Source organism: Amblyraja radiata, chromosome 35, assembly GCF_010909765.2.
Source record: "Amblyraja radiata isolate CabotCenter1 chromosome 35, sAmbRad1.1.pri, whole genome shotgun sequence".
In the NCBI taxonomy this organism is placed as follows: Eukaryota; Metazoa; Chordata; class Chondrichthyes; order Rajiformes; family Rajidae; genus Amblyraja; species Amblyraja radiata.
Window position 1 is genome coordinate 7,492,720 of NC_045990.1, and position 24,670 is coordinate 7,517,389.

Genomic DNA, 24,670 nt, shown 5'->3' on the forward strand with positions numbered 1-24,670 from the left:
AGTAGCACTAAATGGAATCACAGTTGTCACTTTATTTGTTAAGGGGTTGCATAAGGAAATGACTGGCTCTGCTGCGTCACTGAGGTTGTGCTCCCCATCAGGTATGAGTGTACCTGTCAACTCTCTTCATACCCCTTGCATCTTGCCAGCTAATAGGTTTCCCTGGAGGTGCGGCTCCCCAGGGCTATGTTGAGGTGTTCTGCCACTTCTTACTAAAACCTCCACCCTAAAAGGCTGCACCTTATGGTTAACGGACCAACAACCGGAGAAAAGAAGGTGAAGGTAGGCAAGAAAAACTAATCGGTGTTTCTTTGTGGCACAGAAACTGAGACTTTGCGAGAAAAATGTGTGGAATGTGATTGATGAAGTGGTTGAGCTTTCACTCTGTATTTGCAAAGAGAGTTGTGTCAGACTTGTACAAACCAGTACCAGCGTGTTCAGGCTACTGTAGCCATGAGAAAAGTAATATTATTTTCATCAAAATGGAAAGAAATATTTGGAAGGAACATTAACCCATGTAATTAACTTTAATGTTTTTATATAGGGTAAATAGAGAGATTGTTCCCATTATTGGGTGAAATGAGGACAGAATTAAATTGATATACAAAGGATATGAGGGGCTGGTAGGAATTACGAGGAATACAAGGAAATTGGTTTTTTTTTAAACTGCGGTTATGATGTGCAGATTGCCACCTTTGAGAGGAGTGAAAATATACTTTTCAGAAAAGAGCTGAAAAAGGTTGAGGGAAAATAATTTGCAAGCCTGTTGTGAAAGAACATGGATAGACACAAAATGCTGGAGTAACCCAGCGGGACAGGCAGCATCTCTGGAGAGAAGAAATGGGTGATGTTTCGGGTCAAGACCCTTCTTCTCACAAACAAATTGAGTTGAATGATGAAGAACCAGCATAGTCTGAATGGGTCAAATGGCCTCCTGTGCCATAACGATTCTAACTTCTGAATGAGCTCTTTATCAATTTCTTGCACTGTCAGCTAAAGCATTTATAATTTTTGATGGAAGAATTGATACAAATCAATTTTTAACATCTGAACCCTGTTCCAATAAAAACACTTCTTGTCACTTTCATAAGAACACTGGAAAATAGAAGCAGGAACAGTCTAAAGAAGGGACTCGACCTGAAACGTTAGCTATCCATGTTTTCCAGGTGTGCTGCCTGTCCCACTGAGTTACTCCAGCACTTTGTCTTTTTCCAAAAAGGAAGCAGGCACAGGTCATCGGACCCCTCCTCTTTAATACAATCATAGCTCATCTATGCTGACCTTAACTCCTCTTTTGTGCCAGTTTCTCACACCCCTCAATTCCTTAAATTTCAAATATTTTTCCACCTCTGTCTTAAATATATCTAATGCATCTGCATCCCTTGGGGTCCCTTATTTTCTATGCAGCTTTATTTTACAGCTATGTCCATTTGATCATAACTCTCCCACAGGTTTTCTGCCAGGAGTCTCCATAGGCGGGTAACTGTCATAGAAAGAAGGAATAAGTTTATTGGCCAAGTAGTCACATACAAGGAATTTGCCTTGGTGCTCTGCCCGCAAGTGACAACATGACATGGAGAGACAGTTAGGAATGACACATAGAACATTAAATATTGAGACTGCCTAAACATCATAGAGCAGAGTTTCAAATTCTTATTGGTTTGAACTACCCAGCATCAATAAGAATGATGTTTTGAATACTGCACCTACAGTATCTCTCCTCAGAACTTCCCAAAACACTTCACAGTCAATGAAGTAAAAGAGATAGACTTTGAAGTGCTGTCATTGTGATAGTAGATGAAAATCAGCATCCAATCTTTGCTGAGTGAGTTCCCACAAATAGCAATGTCATAACATATAGATAATCTGCTTTTAATCATTATGGATAAACATAGGCCAAGATATCAAAGAATCATAACAAAATCTAGGAAAAGGCCATTTGGCCCATTGCTTTTATTCCAGTTCTGCATCTCCTAAATCAAATTTCCAGTACCTGATCGCAGGTCCTGCAAATCATTGCTTCCTCAGGACATGTTCACACATGTTCTAAATGCAATGAGGATGTCTACCTATTTCTGTTCACTCTGAGGGAGCAAATTCAAGACCTCTAACACCGTCTGAATAAATAAACATTCCCTCATTCCCCTCTCATTCTTTATTTCAAACAATTACCTCCGAATTATTGGTTCCTCAAACCGGAAAAATATTCCTTCCTTCTTTTTCACTCTATGTCTGAACTAAGTCTCCACGCACCCTCTGTATCAAAACGGCCCTAGCCCATCCTCATTCTCGCCTATCATCATATAATTTTCCAATCCTGATAGCTTTCTCATGACTCCGATGCACTCATTCTGGTGCAATCACTCGTCATGGATTATATCCTGCTCTTCTCATTAAATGATGCTGTGGAAATCTTTCACCTAAGAGAGAAAACAATGCCTTGATGACACATCTGATAGATGACTCCTGCTCAACATTCCCTGACTGGTGTGCCATCCTAGGATGGGCCTTGAACCAATGTTCTTATACGGAGAGAGGCAAGATTGCTACCCTTGGGCCATGCCAGACAACATCAGATAAGATTGCCGTTGGGGTTAGCACTTTATATTCTGCGTGAGAGATAGAACTTAGTTAACACTGTTACAAATGAGCCATACAGTTAAACAACGCTGATTGATCTGCGCCCTCTGTTGACATTTCTACTTCCGGATTTCCAATTCAGCCTGACTGGTTAGATTTGTATATCATAGGTTAGGGCTGCATTTTGTATTCATTAATTCTCACAAAAAATAGCAGAGAAACCATAAACAGGGAAAATTATAACCACCTAATTAGCAGATCTTAGCAAGCTGGATTGCACATTTTTACACATACTGATTATTTCCCCCCCATGGGGTCTGAATAATTCATCTTCTGGCACTGAGATCAAATGGGTTCAAAGTTCTTATCTGCTGATTGCATTCAGCTTTTGGGAGAGCTAAATATCAGAGGGTAAGCCAACATCGTCAAACACATTTAGCATTGGAACTGAAGATATATTTATCCTCAGTGAGCCTCCATTAAGCTTTTTATGACCATTTTATTTCACTTTGGTCTTTTGGAAATATTTCCTGTTGATTTGGAAGAATTTTTTTTCTGTGTGATGCGGAATAAACAGTCCGGAAATCATCAACTGAATGAATATTTGGGAAAGACTTGAATTTTACATCACTTCTTATAAAATCAAGGTACCTCATAGAGTTTTGTAGTCAAAGAAGGATTGTTGTAGTCAGTCAGTACTGCCATTGAACACACATAATCCTCCAAAATTTCCGCCACCTCCAACGGGATCCCACCACAAACCACATATTCCCATCTCCACCCCTTTCCGCCTTCCACAGAGACCGTTCCCTAGCAACTCCCTGGTTATTGACCCTGTCCCACTTAGGAAACCTGAACGGAAACCTCTGGAGACTTTGCGCCCCACCCAAGGTTTCCGTGCGGTTCCCGGAGGTTGCAAGTGGTTGCCGGCGGTTGCAGGTAGTGGAAGCAGGTAGGGAGACTGACAAAAACCTCCAAGAACCTCCGGGAACCGCACGGAAACCTTGGGTTGGGCGCAAAGTCTCCAGAGGTTTCCGTTCAGGTTTCCTAAGTGGGACAGGGGCTTAACTCTTTCTCCAGAGATGCTGCCTGACCCGCTAAGTTACTCCAGCATTTTGTGTCTATCTTTGCTATAAATCATCATCTGTAGTTCCTCCCTACATGGTGCATCAGTGATAATGGATATTCTGATTTAGCGATCTAATTATTAGTACAAGGTGTAACTTGGCACTGATCTCATTCTTTTTTTTCAGTGGGCTACTGATAACTTATAATGGCCTCTGTGAAAGATCCACTAACAAAGGAGCTGGAGGAGGAACTAAAACTAAATACCGATGATATCTGTAGCCATGCCTGGTTCCATGGACCAATCCCACGGCAGGTTGGAAATCTCTGTCCATTTCATCATATGTCTGTGAACCATGAAAATAATATTCATATTATGTGCTTTCATACCACCTGAAAACATCAGTAGATGTAAGGTGCGGCATAATTTGCCTTTAAGGTTGATACAAATGCAATTTTTCCAGGATTGTGTAATTGACATTTTATTTTTTTGAAGTTAAGCACCCTCATCACCACCTCTGGGTCATTCTGTCACTCCATAAATTTAACCAGGCACTTGGGGCGGCATGGTGGCGCAGTAGTAAAATTGCTGCCTTGCAGCGCCAGAGACCCGGGTTCGATCCATATAACAGGCGCTGTCTGAATGGATTGTGTACGTTCTCCCCGTGACCATGTGGGTTTTCTCCAGGTGCTCTGGTTTTCTCCTACACTCCAAGGACTTGCAGGTTTATAGGTTAATTGGCACGTTAAAAATTGTAAATTGTCCCCAGTGTAGGATAGTGTTAGTGTACCGGTTAATAGCTGGTCAACACCAACTGGGTTGGCCGAAGGGCATGTTTCCGTGCTGTATCTCTAAAACTAAAACTAGAACTAAAGCTTTGTGGCATCAGTCACTTCTGCATCCGTTGGAGTTTTGACAGAGGGATGCAATTCCAAGTGCATCACTCATAAAGGAATCTTGTAGGGGAATGTGGGCCACATTGTGTTGCCCATCTACTAGGTGAAATTTCCCTTCCCCTGTATTTAATTCTGCTGGTCCCGATTCCTTCTATTGTTTCTATAAATACCATACCCAGTGATTTTGCTGATACTTTTTCTACCCTTTATCCCAACGCCATTGACTCTGCCAGATATTGACCAGTCCCCGTTCTATTACATTCACGAACATGTAGCAGGCAGGATTGGGTGTTGATCGTGAAGATTGGTTATCAGTTGACTTTTGGTGTTTAAAGTAGGAAAATGCTCTAATCCCAACCTGGAAACTATTATTTATAAAAAGAAATTGAAAAAGCAAAGAATTATTTTACTTTAGCTGTTGAATACTAAATGAAGGCTGATTCACCTCTTTGTTAATTCAGGAAGCCGAAGTGCTAATAGAGAGAGATGGAGATTTCCTCATCCGAGAGTCTCGCTCCAGTCCAGGAGACTTTGTACTGAGCTGCAGCTGGAAACATGAGCCTATCCACTTCAAGATCATCAGCGTGGTCCTCCGGCGTAAGGAGTCCTACACCCGAGTGCTGTATCAGTTTGAACAGGAGAGCTTTGATAACCTCCCAGCACTGGTGCGATTCTACGTGGGGAACCGCAGACCGATTTCAGAGGAAAGTGGAGCAATAATCTTTCATCCAATAAACCGCATTGTACCCTTAAGATGCATTGAGGAAAAATACAGATGTGCAGTGGGTCAGAGATTACAACACAGAGAACAGGCAGCCAGAGGCACTGATCAAAATAAAAGATTCAGTTTAAATCTATCCGGAGGAGTATCGTTGGACCAGCTTGAAGTGGATAGCAACCTTCTGAGGTAATTAATGATTTGGATTCATCAATCAGTTAAGCTCCCCAATGGCTTAATGTCAAGCTTAATAGATTATAAAGTGTAATCCATCATCTTCCATGCTCCGTAAACATGGGTCATTAAATCTCTTCTGATATATGCCAGCTTTCACCATGTGCCATTCATTCACCGTTCCCTGAGCTCACTGACCTACATTGATTCCAGGTTTGTGTGCACTTAAATTTAGAAATCCATGTTTTCAAATCCTTCAGTGGTTTGGCCTCTCCCAATCACAACAATTTTCTCCATCCCCATCCAGTTTCCCAATTCTCAAACTTTCTGTGCTGGGAGGTTATCGAAGCTCTCCTGTTCAAACTGTGTCCTAAATTTCTCCAGCCAGCTATCTTTCTCTTCCCCTTTATACCTTAAAGCTTTTGGTGACATAACTTGATTTCTCATTGAAAGTTTGGTTGATAACTCTCTGTAAAGTGCCTTGGGAATCTTTTAGTGTACTAATCCTAACAGAAGCTGGGACATCCCTTGAAATCCACAGGGAAGGAAATAAATAAATCAGACAGAGATTTCTCTAGCAGGCAGTCAGATGATGGGGAAGAACAATATTAGGTTTGGCCATGAAGCTTGGATGACTCTTTACAATGAGGAAGCACAAGACTTCAATGAACTATTCAATTAGTCCCACTGTAACAATCATGTGCACATTTTCATCCTTTAAATACATCCTATTTCCTTGTGAGGGTTACTATTGAACCGACTTCCACCAACTTTTCAAACAATTTATGCTCGATCACAACTCACTGCAGAAAAAATATTTTCACATTTATTCAAAAGTCTTCTCCGACACCCACTCCTCTGCCACTGGGAACTACTTCCCTTATTTACCCTATCAAAATTATTTGTGATTTTAAAAGCCTCAATCCAAATCTTGTCTTTGCTGGAGGAGGTATTATATGATTAGGATTAATTATTAATTTTGCTCTTTTTGTCACTCCTCACACTATCTGCATACTTGAGATAGCTGCAAACCTCCTTGTCGGCCAGAAAACGTTTGGTTGGAGCCCCATTGAACATTAATATCCAAGTTCCCAATGCAATACTAAGACAGCTGCATTGTATACTTTGTGGTTTATTGTCAGTTGGCCTTCGAGTCCTCAGTAGTTACAGAAGAAATATGCTGAAATGGAGAAATAAATCAACTCTCAGAGTATGTAACTAATATGATTAATGTTTCCCACATTACAGCATTTCCATCAATAGACTGTAGATTGTTTAAAGGTTATGAAAACACTATAGAAATGTATGTTCTTTAACATTGCCAGTTGTATTTTACAATATCAATTTTCTGGTAAAGTGTAATCAGCAATGGCATTTCTATGTTTATCGGCATGTTTTTATGGCAGGAATAAGGACAAGAGTGGCAGCCATCCAAATATTCTGGACTGGATTGACAAAAGGCCATTGCAATCTGCCCAGTCTGACAGTTACCTTTCTGGAGGTGAGTCCATTTAAAAATCTCTCTGGCACTAGATGTATTCTTATCCAACTTGTAGATTTTCCCTCGAAGATAGACACAAAATGCTGGAGAAACTCAGCGGGACAGGCAGCATCTCTGGAGAGAAATGAAGGGTGACGTTTCGGGTTGAGACCCATCTTCAGACTGAAGAACGGTCTCAACTTGAAACATCATCCATTCCTTCTCTCCAGAGATGCTGCCTGTCCTGCTGAATTACTCCAGCATTTTGTGTCTATCTTCAGTGTATAACTAGCATCTGCAGTTCCTTCCTATATTGTAGATTTTTCCTGCTGCATTATTATTTCAACTTTTGAAATAATATTTCTAGACGGTAATATTTTATGCAGCTGCACCATATTCTCTTTGATCTGGGGACTGAGTGTTGTTGTGGGATAAAAGTGGTAAATTATGAGCATGGATTGTTTATACTGGCTTTGTGTTCCCTGGATTATAAATCAAAAGAGATGATTTTAATTGATGTATCTAAGATAATGAAAGAACTTGTTGAACTATTTCCTCTAGTGGGAGAATCCAAAACAAGGAACCTTAAATTTAGAACTAAGCCATTCAGGGTTGATGCAAGGAAAAACTTCTTCACTCAAATCATTGTTCCCCAATAGACACAAAGAGCTGGAGTAACTCAGGAGAGAAGGAAAGGGTGACGTTTCGGGTTGAGACTCTTCGTGAAGAGTTGTGTGTTGTCAAGCTAGAGGAAGGAATGTAGGTGGAAGGGGAGGGGAGAAATGGGCGCAAGTCCAGGTGGTAGTAAAGAAGAGGGGTGACCCGAGGATTCATGCTTAAGATGTTTGGGAAAGAATGACAAGAGATTCAAGGCAAACAATTTTCTACATTAAATACCTCTGAAATGACAGTGGAAGCAGAGGCAATGGTGAGCTTCACAAGAAAATTGGATGAATATTCGATGGGGAAAATTGTTACTACATATGGGGCAGGATTGTGAGAATGCAACTCATTGGGTAGTTAATTCATGGAGCCAGCATGGGTTCAAATGGCTTCTAAATGTCCTTATCCTTTTATAATCATGTTGCCTATCTTTGTGGTTAGTGTAAGACAGATGTGGTTATAAATTGGTGAAGCAGGTAAAAGTTATGACTGTATTCGATGTGGGGTTTTCATCCGTTTAACAAGCTGTTAAGTGCTGTTGTTCTCAGTTACCTTTTCATTTAAGCTCTTTGACAAGTTCCCACATGATAGGCTTGTTGAGAAAGTTAGTTCACGGTGTTTGGCAAACTGGATCAAAGATTGTTTTGGTGGTGGGAATCGAGGGTAGTGGTGAAGGGTTATTTTTCTGACCATAAGTCTGTAACAATGGTGTACTAGTGCTGGGATCTTTGTTGTTTGTCATACGTAAGGTGCATAAGAATGTCTGTCATCTGATAAGTACGTTTGCCGATGACACAAAGATTGGTGGACTTGTAGATAGCGAGGATGTTTGCAGAAAGGTGCAGAGAGACATAGATTAGCTGAAAAGTTGGGCAAAATGTGGCAGATGGAACATGAGCCAGACAAGTGTAAGATAACGCATTTTGCCTTGACTACTACTGGTTGGTAAACATCAGGAAACCTAGAAATGACGATGCACAGAGGGAGTTTGAATTGCAAATTCATATTCTCTGAAAATGGCGAAACAGATGAATAAGATAGTATAAATCACAATTTAGTTTGCTTGCCTTCATGGCCAGGGGTATCGACTATAAGAGTTGGGACATCATATTACAGTGATGCAAGATACATTCTGAACAAGGGTCTCGACCCAAAACATCACCCATTCCTTCTCTCCAGAGATGCTGCCTGTCCCGCTGAGTTACTCCAGCTTTTTATATCGTAACAGTGATACAAGGTATTGGCTAGTCCACACTCGCAGTTCTGGTCGCACCTGAAAGAATGCAAATAAAATTTACCGGGAATGTTATCCAAAATGGAGGTCTCTAGTTAGAAGGAGAGATTGAATAGGCTAGGGTTGTTTTTATTAGACCCCAGGTGGCTAAAGAGGGACCGTATGAAAAAGAAAGGACAAGTACATTATGAGATTAACATAATTCAGCATTTATATTAACACTTGTGTTTCTCTGCCACAGGACCCAGGGACTTCATTCAAGCAAATGGGACACAGAAAATCATTCGCTCTTCGTCTGTAATGTATAGAGCAGGGAGTGATCCATTAATCAACCCGAAAGTGGGCTTAAGACGCCTTGGTTCCCAGTCCAGTATTGGATCGAGAGGTTCTGAAGGACAGTTGCACTCCAAGGCACCTCCAAAGCCATTCAGAGTTCCATCTGTCATGGTCACAGACACTCCACGCGATCCAAACTTGAATGGAAATGTCTATTGGGAGCTGGTGCCCAATACACAAATACAAAGTCTGAAACCCTCACCGCCAAAGAGTCATGTGGAGAGATTACGATCTGCAGAGCGATCGCAGGTCAGAACCCGTATGACAGACACCAATTTTTGCCTCCTGGATTTAGATATAAACTCAATTTCCATGAAGGCATGCCAGGAAGAATTTGTGAAGGATGATGGCTGGTCATTCACTCGGCCAGAACTGGAAGCTATGAGCTCATTTAAACTTGACACCTTTACATCAATCTTACTTCCCTTTGACAACAGATCTCTAGATCCGACTGTGCTTAAGCGTCTCAAAGAAATATTTCATGAAAATGATGCAAAGACTATCGCACAGCATATTCTGAAAGAGGATTGTCAGGTACATAAGTGTTCGTGATCAGCCTGTTTATTATATGTCCTTGCTCTTAGATTTATTTTGCATTGCTTTCACCTTTAAATAATTTATTTGAATAGGTAAACGGTAAATAACTGGCTCTGCGTTTAAACCTCTAGTAGAGAAAGCAGTGAGAAGTGCCACATGAGGCCATTTGGCCCATTGGGACCATGCAGAGTAGCAGAAGTTCCCATTGGAACTGTCTCGCCATGGCTCCCCCATCAATCCTCCTTTACTTTTATCCTTATCACTCACCTGCACAAAGGGATAATTTACCGTGACAGAACAGAGCTAAGATTTAGATGCTTTAAGGAGGTCATAAATATAACTAAACTTCATGGTCTGTCTGTAGGCATAGACTTGAACTAGAGGCCATATAAATATAATAAATCCAATAATGAAATCAGGATTACCTGTCAAACAGAAAATGGTTAAGTTATAGAAAAGTATGTAGAGACAGAACCATACAGAAACAACATTGAAACCGGCCCCTCAGCTCATTTGCCACACCCATTTTTACACAAATCGTACCCTAACCCATTTTATTCTCCCCATATTCCCACCAGATCAACCCCCACCACTCACTTGGACACTAGATGCAGTTTACACTGGAATAATAACCCATGCAGTCCTACTATTAACTGCACCACCCCCATTACAGCAGTAGGCCATTCATCTCCTAGAGTTTGTGCTAGCAATCCAACCAGTCCCATCCCCCTGGCCTTCAAATTACCTTTAATCTGCCTATCCAATCCCCTTTGTAAAATAACCCAAATTGACTTTGTTTCACGACCCCACGTGCAAGTTTCTTCCAGTTACACAAAAAAACATATTTCCCCTTGAACATTTGCCCAGAACTATAAATTTGTTTCTGGTCCCTGAAGACAGCTTCTCTCTATTTACCCAATCTAAACCAGTGTTGATCTTGTATACCGCTAGTGAATAAAAACTAAATAAATATGAGCAGGAATAAACCAAACAGCCCACAAGCCTTCACCACTACTCATTAAGATTATAGTTGATATTCTACCCATTTTCCACTACAGTCATTTCCTCTGTTATTTCCGTGCCATTTTTCACTACTGTCCCCTAAAGTTCAGAAATCTGTAGACTAATGTCTTGAATGAACACAGTGACTGATCCTCCACCGCCCTCTGTGCGAGAGAACCTCAAAGGTGAAGAAAGTTCCCACCTCACTTCAGTCCTAAACGGTCTACCCTTTATTTTAAAACTGTGCCACTGGTCCTGCACAGCTCGGGGGGAAAACCTGCCCTGCAGAAAGCTTGTCAAATCCTTGAAGAATGGCGAGTTATGATGGGATTTCTTATTTTTCTGTACACTGGTTAACACAATCCCAGTCTGCTCCATCTCTGTTCACTCACACTGCAAACACTCTAAATCTGAAACCACTCGGGTGAATTCTTATTTCACTCTCTCAGTGGCAAATACATTCTTTCTTGGGTAAAGAGACCTAAACTATACCCCAGGTGCAGTCTCAGTTATAATGAGACTTCCATCTTTTTTTTTCCCCAATCATTTTGCAATAAAGCTAACGTACATTTTGCCTTTTCAATTGCTTGCTGCATCTGCCCAATGACCTGTGATCTGAACACCTAAGCACCTTTGATAATCAATGTTTTCCAGTCTCTCTCCACTTAACAAATATTTCAGAGTTCTATTATACCTACCAAAGGATACTACAAGCGGCACACTTCCCACACTATATTCCAATAGTATATTATCACCCACTTACTCAGCATGTCTCCTTCTCCTCTTCAAAGGTTCAAAGGTTCAAAGGTTGATTTATTGTCACATACACCTAGATGTAGTGAAATTCCTTTTGCCAATGCAGCACATAAAAAAGAATACAAACATAACAATAATAAATAGCTTTAACATAAAAACATCCCCCCACAATGGTTCCCATTATGGGGGAAGGCACAAAGTCCAGTCCCATCCCCAATGTCCACCCATAGTCGGGCCTATTGAGGCCTCCACAGTTGCCTCTACGGAGGCCCGATGTTCCAGGCCGTCCTCGCCGGGTGATGATGTTCCGGCGTCGGGAGAGTCCTCTCAGCGGCATGGGAACTCTGGAACGGCCGCCTCCCTACTCCCTACTCGAGACCGTGGCTTCCTCTTTCTCCACGATTGCAATATTCAACCTAATCTATTATCAACACACTGATCCGGGGCCCAAGCAGCAACCCCTGCAGTACTTCACTATCACAGCCAGCCAACCTGAGATCAATCCATTTATTTCCACTCTTTGCTTTCCATCCGAGTACAAAATCTCCATCCGTGTCAGTTCCTTACTTCCAATTCCATGTAATAATAATAATAATAATAATATCTTTTATTGTCATTGCACAGAGGTGCAATGAGATTTGGTATTTTATATTTCTCTGCTGACCAACCTCCTGTGTGAAATTTATTTAGTGATAATGGAATTCTTCCATCCCATTATTCTCACGAGTTCCATTTCCTTCCTATTCTTGCTGCTGACATTTGCACATGAATCATTGTGAGGAAAGCCATAATGCTATATACATGTATATCAGTAGTGGTCTTGACTTCAGTGGCCCCATATACTCTGAGGGAAAAGTCTTGGTGTCCACAAACATTTGTCATTTGAATCTAGACTTCAATGTAAATGTTGAATTTGTGTGTGCGGTTACTTGCAGAATAGGTAAGCCATTACACCAGAAACTGAGGACTCCTTTGGAAACAAAGTAGGAGTAGGAGCAGCAAATTATTTTAATCTCACAGTAATTCATATGCTTTGGAATACACAAAGTACTGAAGTAACTCAGCGGGTCAGGCAGCATTTCTGAAGAACATTGATAGGTGAAGTTTTGGATCGGGATGCATTATATCCAGAGATGGTGCCTGACCCACTGAGTTAGTCCAGCACTTTGTTTCTTCTTTTGTAAGCCAGCATCTGCAGTTCCTTGTTTCTTCATGTGCTTTGGTCTTGTAGGTGGCTCGCATCATCAATGTGTCCGCAGAACAGAAGAAGATGATGGGCGTGAACTCAGGACTTGATCTGATTACGTTGCCTCATGGACACCAGCTGAGGATGGACCTCTTGGATAGGTAATATATAAGCAATACCAACAAAGCACTCAGTAACATTAGATACAGATTCTAATAGTTCTGAGTTTCTGTTGTGGACAATTGATAAAGAAACTATGACTGTTTTATAAAACAAACAGAAACCAAAAGCAGCAGGTCAGACCGCATCCGCTGAGATTATTGCAGATTCATGACTTTTTGTCCATAGATATCCTGCCACAAGAAATAGATGCAATCCTGGATAAAGTGGATGTGGAGAGGATGTTTCTACAAGTGGGAAGAGTCTACGAACAGAGGCCAGAGCCTCAGAATAAAAAGTCTCTGTTCGTAAGGAGATGAGGAGGAATTTCTTCAGTCAGAGGGTGGTGAATCAGTCCAATTCAAAGCCACATAAAGGGCCTGTCCCACTTTCACGACCTAATTCACAACCTTTTTTACTCATGGTCATTTTTCATCAGGCTAGAAAAATGCCTCGACCTAATTGATGCCACGAGTATCTACGACTAGCATCACGACCTACCTTCGACCTCGTGACGACCATGCTGCTGCGAGTACGAGTCAAGGGCAAACTCGGCAGAGGTCGTGAATTAGGTCGTGAAAGTGGGACAGGCCCTTAAGGCTGTGGAGGCCATGTCAATGGATATTTTTAAGTCGGAGATTGGTAGATTCTTGATTAGTTCGGGTATCAGGGGTTCTGGGGAGAAGGCAGGGGAATGGGATTAAGAGGGAAAGATAGATCAGCCATGATTGAATGGCGGAGGAAACTTGATGGACCGAATGGCCTAATTCTGCTCCTATAATTTATGAAGATGAATTAAAATATTGTTATTAACCTTCGCCTATTGTTTTTATTCAGGCATCATTTAATAGCACTGGGTATTGCTGTGGACATCCTAGGTTGCACAGGAAGTGTTGGACAAAGATCGGCAGTACTGCATAAAGTTGTCCAACTTGCAGTTGAGCTGAAAGATTCCATGGGAGATCTTTTTGCATTCTCAGCAGTGATGAAAGCATTGGAGCTGCCTCAGGTACTTGGATGGGTACCTGTGTTTTTACTTTCTCATTTCCCACCTCTTGGGTTACTTTTAGTCTCTTTTTAATTCTAACTCCTCCGAGGACTTGAGAATCACAACAGAGCATAATCTGCATCCTTCATATGTTCAGCAGAGTTAAAAATTGAATGATTAGAGCATTTTACAGAACGATGCCATAATCTCCACTGTGCCTAATCATGATCTAATTAGCTTCTGTGTCCTACTTTTTTCCCCTAACCCTGAAAATGTTTCCTTCTCATGTGTATGCACGTCCTATTTGAATCTGCTTTCACCATCCTTTTTCAGCAACTCATTGCAATCATAACAATTAAATGCAGAAAAAAAAATATTATTTTCTCCTCATCTAATTCTGTTGCTATTTTCAAGTTCTTGAACCTCTGTTGGGTTTAGATTGTTTCATTATTTGTAAGATTTAATGATATGGAATTCGATCAACTGCATTTGTAGCAGTCCCCCAAGTCCAAATTGGGCTGAGTCTCTTTTAATTTATTTTAACGTAATTGAGCAAGAAGCTAGAAAGCGGTGAAGACAGGCTTCCACAGGCAGCAAGAATTCAGAAATCACTGACTGAAAGGGCAGTGAAAGAAGTTTAATCCGTAACTTTCAGAGGGGAATTGGATGAATACTTAGAGGGGAGAAATTTGCTGGGTTGTGGATAATCAAGAAGGGAGTGAGTCTAATTTCACAGTTTTTCCAATGATCCAGCAGGCATCATAATAAAACCAATTGTCTCTGCCTTGCTTAACTCCGATATGATTCTGTGTGCCTGGTAAATTCCTGGTGGACTTTAGTAATGTAACTGCGCAGAGATAACAGAATAAACCTGTAGTCTATTATACCACAACGTGAGCAATGTCCTACACTTACACATCAACAATTGAAAGGTGGACAAAAATGCTGGAGAAACTCCATAGATGCTGACTCACCCGCTGAGTTTCTCCAGCATTTTTGTCTACCTTCGATTTTCCAGCATCTGCAGTTCCTTCTTGAACAATTGAAAGGTGATCATTTTCAGAAACAATTTCAACAACTTCATTTTTAAAAATTTGATTTTGATGACTGCTGTCCATTTCATAATCATTAGTTCTGAATGTATTTTGTGCTTGGGAATACACTCTGGGCAGGCTCAGGAGGCACTTGAATATAGCAGGCAATAAAGTTGCCCATATCTGATATTCTCATGCTGTACAGAAAATAATGATTATAATCAGTGCACATTTATAAAAGGTTTTCCCATGCCTGGTATATATAGGATTGCAAAGGTCAAATGGAGGTCCCATTTTTTTTTAAACTGGCAAGACCAGCTATCTTATTGCAGACCAGATATCAAACCACCATAGTCTGCTGGTGACTCTAGGGTTATTCAGAGTAGAAGATTATTCAACCCAAGCCTGTTCCAAGATTCTCATTTTAGCTGCGGATTTCTCAGTAACCTTATCAACAATAATCTATCAATCTTGGTCATAAAAGCAACAGTTGGTTCATTGTACACTGTCTTTTAGAAGAGGTAGTGCCAGTTTCCACTACTCCGTGTGCCAAAATGTTTCTTGATTTCACTCTTATACAATCAAGCTTCCATTTTACGATTGTTTTAGATTTGCCCACCAGGTTAAATTATCTTATCTCTATTCACCCTTTCAAATCTCTTAAACATTTTAAACAACGTCAAAACAAGCCTTAATGAGTTAGTGAAAAAGTACATGCTTGGGATACAAGTTGGTTGTGATATAATTTGAGCATAGGCTGTGTAACATTTGCTTGTATTCATTTGTTTAGAAGATTGAGGGTTGATCGAGATATCTTCATATGATTTCCTACAGTCTTCTAAGTTTAAAGGAACACCAGACAGTATTACATAAAATTAAACAGCCCATTCTAATCACATAACAGTCCAAACAGTTTCATTCTGTGACCCGACACTGCAATCCCTCTTAGTCCAATATATTCTTTGAAGTGCCGTACACAAATCTGTTGGTATTTGATCAAGGCTGTGAATAATTCAAGCAACATTTCCTTCCCTTTGAATTCCCTCCCCACCTCCAACTCCAAGCTAATGGGTGGGGGTAATTATAATTTTGTTCCTTGACCTTACTGTATTCAGACAGTCGACCAGTAATCTAGAGACCTAGATTAACAATCCAGAGATATGAATTCAAATCCCACAGTGACTGCTGTGGAATTTACATTTCAGCTAAAGGACTGGATTTTTTTCTTAAATTGGAATTTATGATCATGACCACAAAAATGACAGAATTTTTAAAAGCTCTTTATGGGAGAAAGCCATCCTTACTTAGACTGGTCAAAATGTGGCCAACTCCGCAACGATCTAGTACAGCACTCAGTTCAAAAGCATTTATGGGTCGACAATAAATAGTAGTTTTGGCAGTGACATTCGCATCCTGAACAAATGAAGTAAAGGCAATGAAATGTTAAAAATGTATTGTGTCATTTGGAGTTTGGGAAAGACTTTATAGAAAGTAGAAACTATTCAAAATAAAATCTCAAAATACAACTATTTAGCAGGAACTTAACAACTTCTCCCACAACAATCTCTCCACATAATGTAGTGAGTTAAAGATAATTACATAATTCAGAATTTCCTCGTAAAACCAATTCTGGTCATTTACGACTGTTGTGTCTGCGGATGGCTGAGAAGGGTAGTTAATCTATGCCGGCCTCTTATGCTGGCAGCCTTTACAACGGCCATGTCAACCACATGAAAACCTGGGAACTAAACCTCCACTGTTGATTGGAAATTGTTTAACTCCAGAAATAGAGTAACGAGGAGTTAGAAAAATCCCACTGTTGATGTTAATTTTTTTTCTTCTCCTTCCAGATTGTGCGTCTAGAGCATACGTGGAGGACTCTGCGCAGAAATTACACAGAAAGTGCCATCAAGTTCGAAAAGGAACTCAAACCTTTCTTCAAATCCTTGAATGAGGGAAAAAGTAGGTATACATTTTCTAGAAGATAGACACAAAATGCGGGAGTAACTCAGCGGGACACAGTCTGAAGAAGGGACCCTGTGTGTAGGAAGGAACTGCAGATGCTGGTTTATGCCATATATAGACACAAAATGGTGGAGTAACTCTGCAAAGGCAGGCAACATCTCTGGAGAGAAGAAATGGGTGACGTTTTTGGCAATCGACCCCTCTTCCGACTGAAGACGGTCTGAAAAGACTGATCAGTCTGAAGAAGGGTCTCGACCCGAAACATTGCCAGTCCCGCTGAGTTACTCCCGCATTTTGTGTCTATCTTTGGTTTAAACCAGCATCTGCAGTTCCTTCCCGCACTATACATTTATTAGAAACAGTTAATCGGTGATGTGGGCCTTTGACCAGATGAGGGCAGATTTAAGTTAGCATTTTCAGAACAAAATATCCACCCACAAAATTGTTTTTATTTTAAAGTTATGTTCAAGTGTACTCCAAGGCCTCAGTATTCATACACTTCTGTAATTCTATGTATCTGCTGAGCAGTAAACCCTGCAGCTGAAAGGACTGGTATCTGTAGTAGTTAACTAGGCCTCGTGATTAACTGAACAAATCTTATCAGTTTGGATAATTATTACAAATGAGAAGAAATCATGTGCATTCCTACGGCAAACACATTATTTAACGCTTTCAGTAGCTTCGAGCCGGATAGTCATGCACAACAAAACAAAGAATAAGCTACAGTCTGTTACTGAATGGTGTGCAGAGACATGGAGATCTAGGATTCATAGAATGCAGAACAGTACAGCATAGGAAGAGGCCCTTCAGCCCACAATGTTTGTGCTGAACATGATGTGAAATTAAGCTGATCGCTTCAGCCTACACATGATCCATTTCCATCCAGATTCATGTGCCTAGGTAAAAGATTCTTAAACACCAATTTCATATCTGTTTCCAACACCATCCCTGGCAGTGCCTTCCAGGCACCTACCAATTTCTGTGTAAAAATTATAAATACATAAGGGGGAAAAAGGTAACTAGAGAGAGAGTGGGACCCCATATGAATCAAAGTGGTCACCTCTGTGTGGAGCCACAGGAGGTGGGCAAGGTCCTCAATAAGTATTTCCCCTCTGTATTTACCGAGGAGAAAGACAGGAGGACGGAGGAACTTGGGGCAGTCAATGGAAGTGTCTTCAGAGCAGTCAGTGTTACAGTGTTATGGTCGAAGAGGTGCTGAAGGTACTATCTTCTATGAAGGTAGACAAATCTCCAGAACATGATTATATAGATCTGAGGGCATTGTGGGGAAAACAGACATAATTGCTGGAGCCCTGGTTGAAATTTACGAGTCGTCTTTAAATACAGGAGAGGTGCCAGAAGACTGGAGGGTGGCAATGTTTGGCCTTTATTTAAGAAGGGGCTGTAGGGAAAATGCTGGGAACTATATGCCAGTGAGCTTAACATCGGTAGTTGGAAAATTACTAGAGGGTATTCTGAGGGAAAGGATCTGTTTGGTAGCACTCCTAGAAGAAAACAAGTACATCCGAGGACCAGTTCCTTCGACCCACAATGTCCATGCCGAACATGATCAACTAATCTCATTTGCCTGATCATGATCCATATTCTTCCATTTCTGGCACATCCTTCTTGGTTGTGCAAGAAAGGCTTATAGTAACTTGTCAGTTTCGTTGGGAAGAATATGCCTATCTAAAAGCTTCTTAAACGCCACTCCCGTATCTGCCTCCACCACACTCCAAATAATGTGAGACATTTATACTACATCAATGATGTTATACAAATTAAAGTGATTTTGATGTGAAACATTCTAAAGATGTTATTTTTCAACCCAGGCGAGCTTCCTCTGCAAAGTACGACCATTCCGCACATTTTGCCTATTATCATGCTAATGGAGACGCATTCCGTGTCTGATTTTATGGAAACCTGGGATAACATTGAATTGGAGTGCGGATTCCTGTTAAAAATGCTGGAAGCAGCTCGCGTTGTGACAATGAACATTGCAACATATAGAGCCAACGCTGAAGCCAAACTAAAAGGTAGGTTCCTCTTCCTACGGTATATTATCTAACACGATTAATGTTAAATCCAGTGTTTCCTTTCAGTCCCAGGATTGATCCCAGGTAGGTGTCTCAGCTGTGCCTCCGTAAGTAGTATTCTTGCCTCTGCCAGAAAGTCAAGGGTTCAAGGTCCATCTAGATCCTAACTGACACTCCCGATGGAATACTGAAGGAATGTTGTACACAGAGATACAATCTTTCAGATTAAACATTAAAGCAAGGCCCCTCTCCACTCTTTCATCTGGATATAAAAGATACCGTGGCAGTGTTTTGAAGAGTTATTTATTCTGTACCAATACTTGTTGGATGTTATGGAATATAACCATTGCCATACAGCACAAGCCCAGCTTCGGCCCACGCACGAAGTACCCATCTGTACTGGCCCAGTTTAGCAACACTTGCATTGTAGCTTTCTATGTCTTGGTGATTCTAGGAGCATGGGACAAAATCCACACAGGTCACAGGGAGAACGTATTAAACTCTGCCCAGACGGCATCCATAGTCAGGATCAAACCCGGGTCTCTGGCTCTGTAAGGCAGGAACTCTACTGCTGTGCCACCATGCCATCCCTTCCCTAATAATTTTGTACACTATCAGGTAACCTCCTCAGCCTCCTCCATTCCAAAGAAAACAAAGGCAGCCAATACAGCTGAAAAGCAGTGAGGAGGAGAGACGATATATCTCAGCAACATCTTCCCATAAGGTGGTGATCAGAACTGTACACAGTACTTCAGCTGTTGCCTAACTAATATTAGTCATTGTTATATTATATGAGTCTGAAGAAGAATCTCGACCCGAAACATCACCCATTCCTTCTCTCCAGATATGCTGCCTGTCCCGCTGAGTTACTCCAGCTTTTTGTGTCCATATTCTAATATTTTGTAAACTTGTACCATAACCTCCTTGCTGTTATATTCCTTAGGAAATCCTGGGAGAACATATGGTATTACAAGTATCAATTACAAAATGATCTTCCATCACTCTATATTACAAAGATAATTTTGGATCCAATTTGCCATTGAGCCCATGGACTCATAGCTTTTTTTGTTTATTTTCTCACACAAGCCCTTGAAAAAGCCTAACTGAAGCAATATGATACTTTGGAATTAAGCACTGAGATAGATCTATTTCATTTTTCTCAGTGTACCACACTATTCTCTACGCTATCAACAACACCAACATTCATATCATCTGCAAATTGACCAATCATACATTCAAAGTGTTATTATATATAGTATAAAGGGTTAGCAGCTTCCGTGGGCTATAATATAATTTAAATGTTTCACAGGTGGGTTAACAAAATTCAATAGTGGCGCATGTAGAAAGATATAACACATGACCAAAAGCTTGGTCAAAGGGGGTTAATTCTAAAGGAAGAACTGGAGGGAGAGAGTTTTATATGTTGAAAATTTAGCGGCGACCAGAAAAACGCTACGACTTTTTGCGCGACTGAAGGGACTACTCCCGGCGACCATATGGTGACAAACTAGTCGCCTGTAGTTGCCTAAAAAAATTGCCTAAGTGGGACAGGCCCATAAGGTCTAAAGTTTAAAAAATCTTCCAAAGTTGGTAAGGATGAAGGAGTTGACAGAGATTGGAATTGCTTTGGTTACATGCATTTTACATATTTAGCAAAATACTTTAGAAAAATTACAAACAAGTGCTTGCATGGCTGAACCTTCATGAAACAACAATCACTCTGACACAACCTCCCACACAGTATATTATGGGCTGTATGAGCCTGATGGGAACCAAACATTACAATGCGCCCATGAACGAAGGAATGGGTGACGTTTCGGGTCGAGACCCTTCTTCAGACTGAAGAATGGTCTCGACCCGAAAAGGTCACTCATTCCTTCTCTTCAGAGATGCTGCCTGTCCAGCTGAGTTACTCCAGCATTTTGTGTTAAAACCAACATCTGCAGTTCCTTCCTACACATTACAATGCGCTCTCTGTCTTATCCCATCTGATGAATCTCTGGGGATTGCCCGTCATGGCCAGCGTTCATAACCACAAGGAAATAGCAGAGGAAGTGAGAGTGTCACATTGGGTCAAGAGGCTTTCCTGTGAGGCTGGAACTGGGGTTGATGTGTTTCAGATTTCAGAGGGTCCTGTGAATGCTCAGCTAGCTCACCGACTGCAAACTGAGGCCTGAAAGCGAAAATGTTCAAACAAACAGACGCACAACATGAAGGCTCTCGGGTCACACTTTCTGTCAATCTCTTTCTCACTTCCTCATCTCATGCTTTTGCTTTCAATTTGTCTCATCCTCTTTCTCATTCTCCCTCCCATATGTACTCCTTCTCAATTGGAAACCCAGAGTTGTCACAAAGCAAATAATCCAGTCATGGACAGCTTTGTGCAGTTCAAATTCATTCTTCAAATGTGCAGTTCAATTTCAATTTCAAAATCCCTTTTCAAAATGAGAAATCCGTGTGAAATTATGTCATCTGCATCCTCTTTCGTAAGAATTAGGAACCAAAACGTGGGCGCAACTACATTTCTGTCATGGGTCCATTTTAGGTCAAAATGAGAGTGGAGAGGCACAAGTCCTGTGCCCACCCATATCTTCCACCAACCCTCATCCTGATGCCCCTAAAGCGCCTGTCCCACTCAGGCGATTTTTTAGGCAACTACAGGTGACTAGTTTGTCGCCACATGTTTACCGGTGATCGCCGGGAGTAGTCTCCTCAGTCGCGCAAAAAAGTCGTAGCGTCTTTCTGGTTGCCGCTAAATTTTCAACATGTTGAACATTTTTCGCCGACAGTGGGTTTGATGCCAATGAGCGTAGCTTGTCTTCGCCTGACGTAGGTGCTGTCGTAAGTTGTCGCCAGGATGACGTAGGTTGTCGCCGTTTTTTTGCCGAACTGCTACGACTATGACAGTCGCCGGCAGTTGCCTAAAAATATCGGCAAGTGGGACAGGCCCATAACTGTGGGCAAACTGCCTTTAATCATACTTATCCAAGACAGCACTGCTTGGAAACTACAGATCACAGCGCTTTGAGAGATTGTCCTAATTTAAGCTCTCCCAGGTATCACATTGAGGCCATGTCAGAACGTTCGACCAGTTAGTAGTTTTGTAACTAAGCCGAGGATGAAAGCAGAAACCTGACCCATTTGCCAAGGCTCGTTTCTGTTGTCCCTGCACAGCATGGGACTGAATAAGGTTCTAAAGAATCGTCTCAGTGTAGTTCCTGCTCTGAGTTTAACTACTTCAGCTCAGCTGGATTGTGCCACAGGCACTGAGGTTAGACTCATTGTCCCCGAGTTGAAAGGAGCAATATAACAAATAAGCCGAGATTCTTGCTTCAGATCACAACAAAGTAAATCCTACTGAAGGTGCATCTCTGTTCGAGAAGATGAAACAGTATGGTATTGTGTGTTAATTCAGAAGCCTCTTTTGTTTGAATCTCTAAATGGAGTTTGAGCAACTTTATAAAATGTAATGGAGCGTTAGTAACTATCTTCAGGAAAGAAAAAGGCGACCTAATCCACAAATTAAATAGAGTGTCTTTGACCTTCAAACTCGGGGGCACTCGCCTGGAAAACCTCGAGCTGGAGTGACCGTCTGCGTTAAAACCGCGAGCTGGATCGATCGACCGACCACACACACACACACACACACACGTCGCGAAGGCGGGGGCCAGGGAAAGCGGGGGTGCGCTGTCTGCACGTTGAAGAGGAAGGTAAACGGCTGCCACAGTGTACGGTAAGACCTTTAGAGAGCACGGGGGGGGGGGGGAGAAGAAGGGAGGGGGAGATGGAGTGGAGACACTTTTAAGAAGTTTAATTACGTTTAGCGGGCATTTTATCTACCGGTAGGTTTTCCTTGGTCCTGAAAACTCCAATGAGCCAATCAAAATGCCCGGTCAGCGAAGGAGAATGCTTACGGCTGCCCTCGACTGCCTGTAACTGAATAGCGACCCCACTCCACTGCACTACGAGTCAAAAAGACCCATGCCAGCCAAATTTTACTCGCAGAGCAGAAAATTTTTCAACACGCTAAAAAAATTTCCGCGACCTAGCTGAGGCCATGACTATTCGGGAACTTCCCTCGAGCATGAAGGAGAGTTCCATCAACATCATAGGACCTCCTAAGAACCAAGTGTCGACCATGCTGCGAGTTTGAAGGTTGAACACACTCTTCTAAACTCGCAGATTAGGTCGCCCAAGTGGGACAGCCCCTAAAGGCAGCAAATTGGAAAAAGAAAAGCTTATTGGCATCCCCATCTCGGTCACAAAATTAAGAGTTTGTGTTTACACAAAGCCATTAAAATGGTCAATTGGCTGGGAGCATTACAAAGTTAAATTTAACAGCAAATAACTCCATACATACTGTGTGAATAAAAGCCTAGTTGGAGAGAGATTTTACATTGGAAGCATTAAGAAAAAGTTGGGAAGGTTAGTATGTTTAAGCATTGTAGCTGAAGGCACAACAGCCAATGATGGAATAAAGTGCATTGAAACATTCAGGTGTCAGAGGTTAGCGGGAGAAGGCAGAAGAATGGGGTTGGGAGAAAGAGATAGATCAGCCATGATTGAATGGCGGCGTAGACTTGATGGGCCGAATGGCTTAATTCTACTCCTATTCCTTATGATTAGCAAGAAATTGGAAATATGTGAGCACTGAGGTTTCAAAGTTATTTCATAGAGAAGTGTTTCTGTCAACTTAAACTCAAGAACATAACTGATTAAATTCTAGTTCCCCTCCTAACATCACTACTTCAGCTAATGGGCATTCTTTCTTTTCCAGATGTTCAAGTTGAAGAAGAATTGTTGGAGGCCTTCAAGACAGAATTTGCTCTGAAATTGTTCTGGGGAGCTAATGCAACTGAAGTTGCTCGCAATGATAGATATGAGAAATTTGATAAAATTCTAAGTGCTTTGTCACGGAAAATTGAGCCGTTGGGCCCTTCAGAGCTTTAGATGGGCAGGGCAGACATCCCTCAGGAGGAGCGGCCATTATGAAAAACGTACCACTGGTGAAGATCTCCTAATGTTCAGTGACTCATGAATGAACAATGTGCATAAAATGAGTTAAGTGCTTTATCCCACATATGGGAAATGTCTTGTTCTTCAGGGCACGGATCTCCAACAGTGTGGAAAGTATTACTTTCTGACAGAGGAAACCTTGCTTCTTTGATTGCACCTTCCAACTCCACATTCTCTAGCACTAAGGAAAACAAGACCGGCAGTAAGGGAAAACCATCACATCAATGTCTCACACTGGATGCATATCTGGATATACAATCTGGAGATATATTTCTGAAGTTCCTTCATGTTCACCGAGTCAAAATCCAGCAAATCTCTATCTCAATAGTGCTCTGGAAGCACCCTGTGTACATGGATTACAACAGTTCGAGGCAAGTGACTCGTTTTCACCATGTAAACAGCAAATGTAGGTGGACAATAAATGCTGCTCTTGCCAGCAGCAACCACACCTGAGGAATTATTTTTGTCTTAAATCCATTCAGATCCTATGCCCATCGAGAGAGAGCTGGTGTTATAATGCAATTCTGTACCTATGGGAAATAAATTCTGTCAGTTTTACCAAAACTGGTTTAATTTCACAGTGCCAGAATCAAAGGAATTGCAGCATAGGAGTTCCTTTACACTGGCAGCACTTAGCTATTCTGAAGAAGAGACCAGCCGAGAATGGAATGAATGGAGGAAACAGTGGTCTCCTTCCGATGGTCAAACATTTCACCCACATGTTTGTTGCCTTTGACATCAGAGTGATCCACAGTATTTAGTGAAACCGAGCACCCCCTCTATTTCGTCAAGGTGCTTCAATGACGATGATGCCTTGCCGAAAAGCTTGTTATTTATCCTCCCT

The 24,670-nt window shown here is 41.5% G+C and overlaps 1 protein-coding gene across 1 annotated transcript; it reads left to right on the top strand.

The window, feature by feature from the left end:
- On the top strand, window positions 1-24,390 carry LOC116991806 (breast cancer anti-estrogen resistance protein 3-like). The gene is made up of 10 exons (XM_033050754.1): window positions 1-282; window positions 3,834-3,961; window positions 5,004-5,449; window positions 6,841-6,935; window positions 9,053-9,681; window positions 12,674-12,789; window positions 13,625-13,796; window positions 16,660-16,771; window positions 18,607-18,810; window positions 23,588-24,390. The coding sequence occupies exons 2-10, from the start codon at window positions 3,854-3,856 to the stop codon at window positions 23,758-23,760; spliced, it is 2,055 nt and encodes a 684-aa protein (XP_032906645.1). The 5' UTR covers window positions 1-282; window positions 3,834-3,853; the 3' UTR covers window positions 23,761-24,390.
- The last annotated feature ends 280 nt before the right edge of the window (window positions 24,391-24,670 follow it).

Coding starts and splice junctions, on each gene's coding strand:
- LOC116991806 (XM_033050754.1), top strand. CDS start 3,854: ATGGCCTCTGTGAAAGATCCACTAACAAAGGAGCTGGAGGAGGAACTA. Junction 3,962..5,003: donor ATGGACCAATCCCACGGCAG/GTTGGAAATCTC, acceptor TTGTTAATTCAG/GAAGCCGAAGTGCTAATAGA. Junction 9,682..12,673: donor TTCTGAAAGAGGATTGTCAG/GTACATAAGTGT, acceptor TTGGTCTTGTAG/GTGGCTCGCATCATCAATGT.